We start from the raw sequence: 11,799 nt of genomic DNA on the forward strand, positions 1-11,799 counted from the left end.
CTGCAGTTCCATCGAACTTGGGCGGGTCCATCCGAATAAGCCTCGGCTGAGAGCGGAGAGCATCTTAACAGTCCTGTTGAAAGCCTCGCTTCGAGCCTGCTCTCGCCTTAGCTCATCCTGAGTCTGTGTGACAGACTCCGCCGTAGCATGGCTTTGTGCCTCGGACGCGACCCTTCGCTGTCCGAGCATGAGTGCGTCAAACTGCTCCAACTGAGTAACATGTTGCTCAGGAGACTACCCAAGACCCTGGCCATGGCTTGTTCCCTAAGTCCCTGCGCCGTCTGCTCAGCCAACTCCCGATGATGTTCGGAGGTGGGGGGAAATGAGTCCAATCGATATTGAGGCTCATCCTCACGTACACGCTCAAAGATGCGGGTCGTGGGAAGGATTTCAAGTTCCACCAAGTGTAGACGGGCGCTACTTAAAGCTGCCACGTACTACGCACGCACACACCTTCGACGATTTACCGCCTTCTCTCACGTGCAGTGAGGTTTGTGGTGGGCGCCTTAGCGACCTCACCCAACTCACGAAGTACACTGATAAAAGTGTCGTCACGGGAGCGGTAATCCGGCTCCTCGTGCAAACTTATCAAGTATATTGTAAGTTTAAGACTGATTTATATTTAATCGCATTAAATATAAATTTCTGTTATTACCTAGCATAAATGCCGTCTTTGTAGATAGACTAATATGTGCTGCGAGCGTATCGTTTTTGGGTATTTCGCATAGCGGATGACGCTAGGATGTACCAATGTGCATCACATACATAAGGGTGGGTCACATATATATGAAGCACACTTAAGTGGTAGGTTTTTTTTTTATTACTTCAATTAAGTACCTAGGAATTTAAGTTGAATATAACAATTCCAACGTAAATACTTCTTTATTATTTTCTCTTACAGAAATAATATTCATGTTTTAACGGTACACCCCGTTCCATTTCGTGCTAAACTGACGGCCCCGGGTCACTCGATGTTATGTAAGAGCTAATTCCTGTCTAGGACAGCGACTCAAAGAAGTAATTCACTATTCTTTCCAATCCTGGGTGCAGGTCCTAGTGCCGTGTCATCTTTTGTGCATTTGGGCATGTAAGTTCAGTGCTTAACAATTAATTCATTGTAAATGCCCACATAACGCGATAATCTTTTATCGATAAAGTCATCCAAGAATCTTTACTCGCTCTGTTGATTACAAGCTTCCGCAGTGAATCTCGTAACGTCCAAGGAGCTTTGAGCAATGACGTTCTCGAGACGCTTTTCAATATCGACGGTATGAAGCAAAATTCGCTGCATTAGAATCGCCGAGTCGCCATCTAATCCAGGAATCAGTGCCTGTAGATTCCGTTCGCCTTGCCACAATTGAATAACTCCCGCTTTCAGTGAATACCCTTGAGCATCGAGGTCATCGAGACCTGATCCGTGTTCAAAATGAGTTTTAATAGCTTGCTGTTGCTTGTCGTCGTCGTCAAGATATGGCACGACAGCAATAAGCTGCAACGTGTCGTCTAACTCATTCAGAACCTTTTCAATCGAATGATCTTCTGGTGCTTTACGATCCACGGGATTATAAGCCGGAGCTGAAGAATGCCGTTCTTCGCGCTTGGCCTCGTGACGGTCGTTCTCATGCGTTTCATCTTCCTTTTCAAAGCCTAAATTTGGATTCTCTACTGCGTGTTTACCTACACTTTTGCCCCAGCTTCCTTTGTCCCATTGAAAGACCTCAGGGAGCCCACAGTTGCTGAAAAATTGACCCAATGCCTCCTCTACCAACGTATTACATGCACCTCCCGTCGTGCGTAGTTGCAACTCGACTTCTTTAAATTCACCCTCGATAGGTGTTTTTAAAAAAAATGGAAGTTTTAAGGTCTTGGCTGGGGGAAATTGATTGTGTTTCTCAATGGCGTCCAGGATGCCCAAGAGCTCTTTGTACGATTCCTCATTTGCGCGCTGCTGCGTTGGATACTGTCCAAAGAGATCCGGATGCGTACGCAAATAGAGCTTGCGCAACGTTTCTTTAAGAATTGGCACCTTGACTCCTTTTTGGCTCTTGTTGACGCGTAATTTCTTCCGACGGAGCGTGCGTTCGCTGACTTTTGTTCGTACAAAACTAATGCTGCTGGTTCGGGTTGATAGGAATGGAGGGTCGATAGAGCAAGGCACGCGGTGCTTATGCATTTGTTGCCAGGGAATTGCTGTGCTTAAGCGTGTAGACGCGTGCATTTGGAAGCGAGAAACGATAAGCGTCTGACGAGCTAGTGCGACGAAGCCCATTACCACCGCTTTTCAGAGCCCTGAAGGCAAGAATGAATAAAATTATTTATCACTTTTTTTGAGAGCAAAATATGCGTTTTTCGTAATGAGCACAAATTCGGGTCATGCCTGAAATTACATGTTGCCCATTTTCTTGTGCATTTTACGGCGAGGTATTCTTACAATCGTTCTTTATTTCTAACATAAGATAAGGAGAATTTATCAATGGTGCAAGTATACGTACATCATTTATACGGGACTTAGACGTCTTGATTGCCTGTGTCGAATCAAAAGTTAAGAGCAAAAGCAAAGCACGCGGGCTCGACCAAGATCTCCGCAATACCTTGATGGTGTCGAGATGACTTCTTTTTTAACGGACAATCTCAAATGACCTGATTGTCTTCTTGCAACTCATCTTTGTCATCGGGATCAACTCCACCATTCGAGAGCATCTCACGCACTTTTCTCTCAATATTAAGCGTGTGGAGCAGGATACGCTGCAGAATCTGGGCCGAATCGGTATCCAATCCCTCAACAATCTTTGTAAGGTCGCGCTCACCCTTCCAAATCTTATGCGTCCCAGCTTTAATATTATACCCACGTTCATCAATCTCATCAAGACCACTGCCACTCTCAAAGTGTTGGCGCACTTCCCCATACTCCTCTTCATCCATCAGTGGCACAGCAGCAATAATTTCAAAAACTTCATTGAGCTCTTTCAGCAAGTTTTCAATCGAAGCATCTTCAATTGTCATTTCACTGTCGTCAAATGCTAGCGTAGGTTCAATTTCGTTCTCTTCTGGCAGGACCACACGCTCGCTCACCTTTGTTCGCAAAAAGCCTACTCGAGTCGATAGGATCGGAGACTCCATCGCACAGGGCAAGCGCTGCCACTTCGTTCGCTGCAAGAATTGCTCATTAGCTACAAGAGGACAAACGCGCATACGGGAATAGAGGAATCGAGAAGTGGCGCGTGCCTGACGAGCTACCGACATGAAGGCCATGACGCAAGGCGAAGAGTGTTGTTTTTATTGGTTTTGAGTCATTTCTTGTACAGCGTGATATTAGGTACGTAGTCCATTATTGCTTCAAAACTTTTTTTATTTTCAAGCTGACAAGCAATAGTAGCCGAAGATGCTTTTTTAGCCGCTTAATACTCCATAATAGCTCAAATTTAAAATTTAAAATAGTTTCTTACATCCTTGACAACCTCAAAATGGAAACTGCAAAAAAAAAGTAGCGTAAATAATACTGTACATACAGTACATCGTCTGATACAACCGTTTGCTCTTGAGGTCACGGGAGAGCTGTAACATGAGTTATTTAAATAGTGTCGGAAAACCTAAAGTGACCTCAGGCAATTTGCATACAAGGCCAATGCAAGTCTTTAACGCTACCAGTAGCTAGAAAGCCTGTTGCATGTGACAGAAAAACACGATCTAGAATATTTTCGTGCCTTACATAATAGCACTCCTCTGAATTATGCAATGCGGAGACCTCCAACACATTCATGAGCGCACATTGCAATGAAGTTCAGTCGCAAATAATAAACTGTTTTTGGGAATATGCGTCCAATATTGCGCAAAAGTTTGTTTCGCGAGGAACATGAAAGTTTGCAGCGATTGATCGAAGAGCATTTTTTTATTTGGTGATGAGCAAGCTAAGTGACTCCTACACGGCCCCGAAGACTTCGCAAAAAAAATTGCGTCTTAATACGGCAATGTGAAGAATGCGTCTTTTTACATGACAGGACGTCGACGCTGGCATACCTCTAAATCGTTAAGTTGCTTGCTAATCACTTTTGAGTACCGCGAGTTTTTACGTGTTTGTATAGAAGTCGGATGAAAACCTATTTGCGCTTAAAATATTAGAGGAAGGCACCTTGAATTCTCTTGGTAGAACCACCTTTTGCCATCACGGCCGGTCGGCTGCTTTTGTTTTGATACGGAAAACAGCCTGCATTTTCGTGGCTTATTGCAGTTAGGACGTCGACAGCTTGATTTAAACCTCGCATTAGCTTGAACGATATTGTGCTTTCCCTTGAAATTAATTAGCTATTTCTTACATCGCAGTGTTCTAGCCATTAATTTTTAGCATCACATTCCAGAATCTTAAGTTGTAATCGCGATAACTTTTTTTCTGTTTGAAAGTAATCGTTAAAAGGTATAACAACTCCCGCCAAACAAAATAATTGAAAATTGCTGCTGCAGTGCGAGGGAGCACCAGCGCAGACTACTCGTATAATTGTATACTCTAATAATAATCTAAAAGATTTGCATATCCATTCCAACGAAAGAAGACCTTCACGATTACAGTCTGTCAGAAAAAAATTAAAATCCGCCCGTGTCTAGCATTTTAAATACTGAAAATTCGGGATCTAATTACGCACCTTGTGATAGTCAAACCCAATAAGAGCTCTGCAGACCTAATTGGCCTGGCGTCGAATGAATAAGAAGTATCTCTGACATTTATTTTGTCTAGCTTGGTCCCGACGAACAAAAAAAAAAATAGTGCGTTTGATACACGCTGAATGATAGCTTTTAGATTTTTTTAATTATCTGAAACTTACTCAATTCAGCAAAAACTTGGACAAGACAAACGTAATTTAAACACTCAATTTAATCATGCTTGGTACCAGTGGTCGTGGCAAAACGCCTCTTTAGTCTTGGGAGCACAAGGCCACCTACGATAGCAACCACTATAAGCTGCATCGTCGTGGCGCTATCAATAATGTCTCCACGCGATCGTAGCTCGCGCAGAATAAGCCCAGCTTTGCAGCTCAGGAAATTGTACGGAACGAGCCCAAATAGCGGGCCTAACGTAAATTGGCCTAGCGGAATGGCCAAGTGGGGCGACGCCATGTTAATAAACCAATTGGGGGTGAATGGAAATACGCGCAGGAATATCATATTCAGCGCCATTTCGTCGCGATGTGCGTCCAATATACTTCTTAAGCGATCGAGTTTTTGCGGAAAAAAGTGCGTGACGACGCGGTAGCCAAAACGCCGCGAAAGGAGAAACATAAAGACCGATCCCAGTGTGTTGTTAGCCAAGCACAGAGGAAATCCCAGCGTCATCCCAAACAACGCGCCGCCCAATAGATTGAAAAATACGGTGCCCGGAATCGCAAATGTTTGCAGGTATAGATAGCAGCCCATGTGTGCGAGCAAAAGTGAACCTCGTTGGCGCTCGGAGAAGCTCTGAAGGGTCTTGCCTAGCTCTTGAGCTGCCTCGAGCGTTGTAGGCAGTCGAAGCGCGAGCCACTCGGTGTCTGTGAGCGTCGAGATTACCAGCGAGTGCAACATCACGCCTAATAGCGCCGTGGTGACTATGAAAACGACGCCCACGAGCTGAAGATCACGGCGCCAGTCCGACATCGTTGCTAAACTTTGTCGACTGCTGCGGATCCTGTTCAAGAAAGTGTTCGGAAGAACGGGGGGTAGGTTATTTTTTGGAAATTTTTATTTTGTTATTTGAATGGATTTTATTGCCAGATCGTTATTAATTAAAAAAAAGAATGCCAGTTAGCAAACAGTTTAACTAAGTAAAATTTTAGGAAAACATGATCCTTTGGCTGATGTATATTTGGTAAGGCTGTAGAGATAGAGTGCGGCAACCGATTCTAGTTTACAGATGGACAAAGGTCTAAGTCCTTCATACTAGCCATAGAAGGATATGAATATTAAAAATAACGACGACAAGAAACAGTCTCTAATTTGCTCTACACTGTTTAGTAAGTATACTTCGTTACGACGTAGTGCTAGCTAAGTAAAATAAACAGGTGTTCCTTGTACCGCACACTATCTCCGTCCCAGCGCGAGATTGTCAGGACCATTCAACTCGCTGAGCCCATGACCACTCATTTCGATTTATCTTTTATACCATTCCTTTTCTATTGATTCAAATTACATATGCGCCATAATAAAAACAAGTAAAAAGGTTGGCGCAATAAGGAGAGATGATACTTAGTAATAATTAGATTTAGGATAGGCGATCCTTAGAGGATGAGCCAAAAGTATCGGCTAGTAAAGCAAAAAAAATAATTCAGTCGTAATTTACCCTCATTCCTCACAAGTGGTACCACTTGTTGGTCTTCCGCTCGCTTCTTCGCCGTCCGCTCGCTTCTTCGCCGTCCGCTCGCTTCTTCGCCGTCCGCTCGCTTCTTCGCCGTCTACTCGCTTCTTCGCCGTCTGCTCGCTTCTTCGCCGTCCGCTCGCTTCTTTGCCGTCCGTTCGCGCTTCGCTGGATTGCACTGCGTTGGATTGCCCAGCACTACTTGTAGCGTAAGGGATTCCACTCGCAGCCAGTAACGTACTGCTTGTAGCGTGGGAATTTCCGCTCGCAGTCAACTGCTCCATTCCTTTGGAAGCGCTGCGTAGCAGTTTTGATTGTGTGGCTTCAGTATCCACTGTAACTCTAAGCGTCTGCCTGACAGATATAGTCGCTTAGTCTGTGTGAGGTTGGGACCGGCTTAACACGGTGAAACAGTTAATCCATCTGGAATAAGATTGAATCTCTTACCCATTACGCTTAATGGCTAAAGAAAGTCGTTGAGATTTATGAGCAAAAAGCTAAAAGCTAATAATCAGATTCCATACTACTGTAGTAAGGCTTTCCTCTTTGAGTACGGTGAAAAGTCTGCAAAGACTGCGAACGATTTGCCTGCGTCATTACAAAAGACCCGACGCATTACAAAAGGCCCGACGCATTGCAAAGATCTTAGCAAAGCAACTCACCAAGGAGAAAGGATGCCTGCCCAAGCAAGAGTCCACCTTATCAGCTCCGTTACACGAGGTATACGCGCTTTTAGAAGAAGCCGAGCGCACCATTTTTAAGGATCTTCGGTTCAACTTAAGAGCCTAGTCTTTTTATAGTTCCGAACACATTCTTCTTCCATTATGGGCAACCCTCAAACGCCGAGCTAATGCAGCAAATGATGCACATGCTACAGCAACAACAAGAGTTAATCAAAACATTCGCTAATTCCTAAAAGATAGGTGGGCTTAAGGTGGACGGGCTAAGGATGCCGACGTAAAGCGGAAAAAGCGAAGAGTCGGTTCGCCTTTATTACGCGCAAGTACAGCAATATTTTATTGCGCACGGTAAGAAGTGGAAAGAGGACGCAAAGGCTCCTCAAGTACTTGCCGTACTAGGAAGCTCATTGCGAGGACCAGCAGCACAATGGCTCTTGCTGCATCAAAAAAGAAATTCACTCAGCCGATGAGTTTTCTCTAGCAGTGAAAAAAAAACAATTCGTCTTTGCGGATCTGCAACAACGTCTTCGAGACGATCTGCATCGGCTGAGACAAGCCAATTGCAAAGGCTTAACGGACTACATTGCGAAATCTCGACACATTATTTCGCAAGTTGAGGACATGACTCGAGTTGACATTTCATCTATTTTCAACGAGGGTTTAAAGCAAGAACTCAAGAAGAAGTTCAATATCGACGGGGAAACGCACTGTAGGATGCTATTACTGTGGCGCTCGATTTTGAACGCACACATTCGGGTGTTTATCATCACCACAACGCTACAAAACCTCGTCCTGGTCCACAAAATGTGGCCAGAGAATTAAACAAGAAGCCAGAGCCGATGGAAATCGGCAATGCTCGGCCATTTAATAGGTCTTCTTGCGTCCATAATCGACGTCGAAATAAACGAAAGTGTGCATACTGCAAAATACTGGGGCACACGATTCAGCAGTGTTACAAGCGCAGGAACCAGCAAAATAATCGCGGCAACGGATATCGTCGCGATCGTGCGAACGCCAACTATTTCGTGAATGAGTCAGTTAAAGAAGAAACCATCGCGACTGCGTCAAACGAAGCTATCACCACACTATGTGAAGCTGACTTTGCTTCCTTCACGGGAAAAGATTTGATCATCTAAAAGGGTCATCTTGACGATCGTGCTGTCAATATGATACTCGATTCTGGCGCCACATGCAATGGGGTGAAGCCGAGTTTGCTGCAATGCGTCATGTCCTGAAATGGCTTTCAAGTCACTCGTTTCGAAGGCACTAATAACACCAAAAATAAGTGAAGAAAGGAGTCGCCAATAGCCCATTTGATGATAATCGAATTTCTGACGTTCCGGTCATTGAGTGGCCAATGAGCAATTGCCATGATGTAATTCCGGGTAAGCCCTGGTGTGCTGCGCACGAGCCAATCATTAATTGACGTACTCATCAAGTTTCGTTCAAAAGTGGTGACATACCATATGATGAGGTTGTGAATCGGTCATTATTCCTCTGCTGACTTCTTAAGGAAATTGAAGACATCACAATTTGAAGAAGTCTATCGTGTCAAAATTTATCAAGAGTCGGAATTTACAAAACCTCGTGAAAACGATTGAAGGCTTTACTCGATTCCTATAAAGATGTATTCCCAGAAAAGTTACCGAATTCATTGCCTCCTCATCGGTCGGTGGAGTTTGGTATCAATATACAGCCCGGTGTGCAACCGAGTAATCGTTCGCCATTTCGACTTTCACAAGCTGAACAAAAGGCTTTACAGAAGTTCGTCGATGAGAACCTTTCATGCGGATAGATCGAGCTTTCAGACTCGCTTTGGGTATCAAACATCTTCGGCATTCCTTAAAATGACCCAACGATCGGTACGAGGTGTATCTCGTTCGGAATGGATTCGATCCGGAAACGCGAACATTTTGCTCAGTTGGGTGATTGGCTTTCGTTACGTCAACTCAACGTCAGTCGTCCCTAAAATACCTTTGCCGCGAATCGATAAATTATTCGATAAGATGTATGGTATGAGCTACTTCACAGTCATTGACTTAGCTCAAGGGTACCATCAGAGGCATATTCATCCGGATAGCAAAACGTACACTGCGTTTCGTAAATCAAATGAGACATATCAGTGGTGCGTTGCGCCGATGGGCCTTGCTGGAATGCCTCGCATTTCGTCGCGCTTGATGCGTGTTCTTTTTGAAAAGTTCTCATTCGTTGTTGTATATTTGGATGGTACATGCATCTTTTCCGTCTCAAAAAAAGGTACTTCTGAAAATTCTAAATTATCTGAACATTCATAACCCTGACACCATTGGCTATTAATTACTTTTAATGTAATACTGGGGTCAATTATTTCATGCTATCGTGTTCGACGTCTTACGCAAGTGAATACTCTTCGCTCACATTGGTAAGTGCAAGTTCGCGCGTCAAGAGGTCAGCTTTTTGGGGCACGCTGTTTCTGGTGACGGATTATTTATCGAAAACAAAGGCGGAAGCAATCGCGAAGTGGCCTTCACTTACCTCTGTAAAGGAATCGCAAAGTTTTCTTGGTCTTGCTTGTTATTATCGCCGCTTTATTCATCAGTTTGCGCAAATAGTTCTGCCGTTGAGCCATCTCGTTAGGAAAGATTTTTCATGGGTCTTGAATGCAGAACAAGAGGATTTGCTCGTAAGGCTGAAGTCTGCCTTACAAGCTGCACCTGTGCTGACTTTGCCTAACTCTTCACGCCCGTTTGTTCTCACTACGGATGCATCGGGGTCGTGCATTGGTGGCGACTTATCGCAATTTATCAATAGACATGACCATCCAGTAGCGTTTTACTCAAAGAAACTTGGAATCCGTGAGATTAGTTGGCCTGCTCGTGAGAAGGATCTATTTGCAATAAAAGAGGGGTTAGAAAAATGGGCAATAGCGCCTGCTCTTGGCTTCTTCATCATCCGTCAGTCTCGCCGAAGTTGGCTCGATACTTGACCACCTTCGCTCAATACGCGTTTACTATACACCACATTAATGGTGCTTTAAACGTTGTAGCTGATGCGCTTTCGCGCCGGCCTGATGATTCTGTCGTGGACAATATCCGCTTTCATAAGTGCGATTTTCTAGTTGCCAACAACGAGGTACACGTTTACTTTGTTCGCCCTCGGTGCCAACTCTGCCCCGGGAGGAAGCTGAGACTCTGCAAGTTGCTGCCTTAATGACAGTGTCGTATGGCGAGTTGTCAACAGAAGTTCGTAAGCTACTTCAATAAGGCTTTGCCAGAATTGCCTAAAGAAGCATGGAAAAGCTCCGAAACAAGTTTATTGATTGTGAAGCAAGAGAAATTGTTGTTTTTGCGCACATTAAACGTCTTTGCGTGCTCAACAACAACCGCTTGCGAACGAATGTAATATCGAAATATGATAATTCGGCAATAGCTGCTCTGCCGGGCAATCGCAGAACATTCTTGCGAGTTGCTCAGTGGTATTACCGGAAATCGTTGCAGAGAAACGTCAAGGAATATGTCAAAACTTGGGAAACCTGCGCACGTCGGAAACATGATAATTAACAAAAAAACAACGTATTACTTATGCCAATTCCAATACCGGATGCTTGCTGGCAAGTGGTATCAATGGACTTTATAAGAGGGCTTCCTGTTTCCAATGGATTTGCCATCCTAACTGTTGTCGATAAGTTTTCCAAACGCACGAAGTATGCAGCAGTGCACGATAAGGACGATGCATGCACCACAGCAAAAGTATTTTTTGATGCTGTCATTCGACACCATGGTATTCCCGCAGTTAATATCAGTGACCGAGATAGCAAGTTCACGTCCATGTTTTCGAAGTCATTGATGACGATCATCGGTGTTCGTCTAAGTATTACAACCGCTTATCGGGCTTAAGCCGATGGACAGACCGAGCGCCAGAACCTTGTGGTAGAAGACGCACTCAATCGCATAGCATCTTACCATGGCACTGACAGGACCGAACACTTGGGAAGCATAGAGTATGCGTCTATACTGGTTCGTGCATCTACTGGATACTCTTCCTTTGAAATAGATACGGGAAGAAGGGAACGCTCTGCATGGCAAAAGTCACTGGGCTGGACTAGTCAACCAAAGGATATTGACGTTTACGCAAAAGAGTTTATCGAAGTACGAGCAAATATCATCGATCAGGCTCGCAGAAATCTGTTGATAGCACAAGCTTCGCAAAAGCAATATTACGATCAAAAGCGCCGAATAAATCAGGTCGAATTCAAAGTTGGAGATCTACTTATACTTGATACTCGCAAAATATCGTTTAAACACGCTGCGAAAAATATGGGACACCAAGAGCCAAGATTGCGGCAAGAAAGGTGGAACCATTCGAAACTATCAAAATGTTTAATTCTAATGTGGCAAGCTTGAGTTACCACAAACTATGAATAGGATTATTCCAACCTTTAATGTTGATGTTCTATCAAGTATGAACCGACACCGGAAAGGTTTCGAAGTCGCCCGATACCGAAAGCATCACAATTCGTGGATAATGGCACAGCGGATCATTTTCAAGTTATTGAACGTCTGTTGAAGAAAGCCAACTCAATCGCTAACCATACTGGCTCGTACAATGGCATGGCGAAACTAAGGAAGAAGCAAGCTAAGAAAAAGAGAAAAATATTCGCCATGTCTCCCACTGGAAGGACCTCGTCGCCGACTTCAATCAGCGTCAACGAGAGATCAAATCGGGGAGGATGTCAGGACCAGTTAACTCGCTAAGCCCTTGGCCACTCATTTCGATTCATCTATTGAACCATTCATTTTCTTTAATTCAAATTTACAT

General features: G+C 44.2%; 3 protein-coding genes across 3 annotated transcripts; all 3 read right to left on the minus strand.

The window, feature by feature from the left end:
* Nucleotides 1-1,171: 1,171 nt before the first annotated feature.
* On the minus strand, nt 1,172-2,269 carry CCR75_009384 (uncharacterized protein; the record flags this gene model as incomplete). The annotated part of the gene is made up of 1 exon (XM_067967425.1): nt 1,172-2,269. One exon carries the CDS (start codon nt 2,267-2,269, stop codon nt 1,172-1,174), a length of 1,098 nt encoding a protein of 365 aa, XP_067816494.1.
* A 362-nt stretch (nt 2,270-2,631) lies between these two features.
* CCR75_006619 (uncharacterized protein) lies at nt 2,632-3,252 on the minus strand (the record flags this gene model as incomplete). Its single annotated transcript, XM_067964687.1, has 1 exon — nt 2,632-3,252. One exon carries the CDS (start codon nt 3,250-3,252, stop codon nt 2,632-2,634), a length of 621 nt encoding a protein of 206 aa, XP_067816198.1.
* A 1,614-nt stretch (nt 3,253-4,866) lies between these two features.
* Nucleotides 4,867-5,625, minus strand: CCR75_006618 (uncharacterized protein; the record flags this gene model as incomplete). The annotated part of the gene is made up of 1 exon (XM_067964686.1): nt 4,867-5,625. The coding sequence occupies one exon, from the start codon at nt 5,623-5,625 to the stop codon at nt 4,867-4,869; it is 759 nt and encodes a 252-aa protein (XP_067816197.1).
* Nucleotides 5,626-11,799: the final 6,174 nt, after the last annotated feature.

This window comes from Bremia lactucae, linkage group LG16 (assembly GCF_004359215.1).
Source record: "Bremia lactucae strain SF5 linkage group LG16, whole genome shotgun sequence".
NCBI classification, from domain to species: Eukaryota; Oomycota; class Peronosporomycetes; order Peronosporales; family Peronosporaceae; genus Bremia; species Bremia lactucae.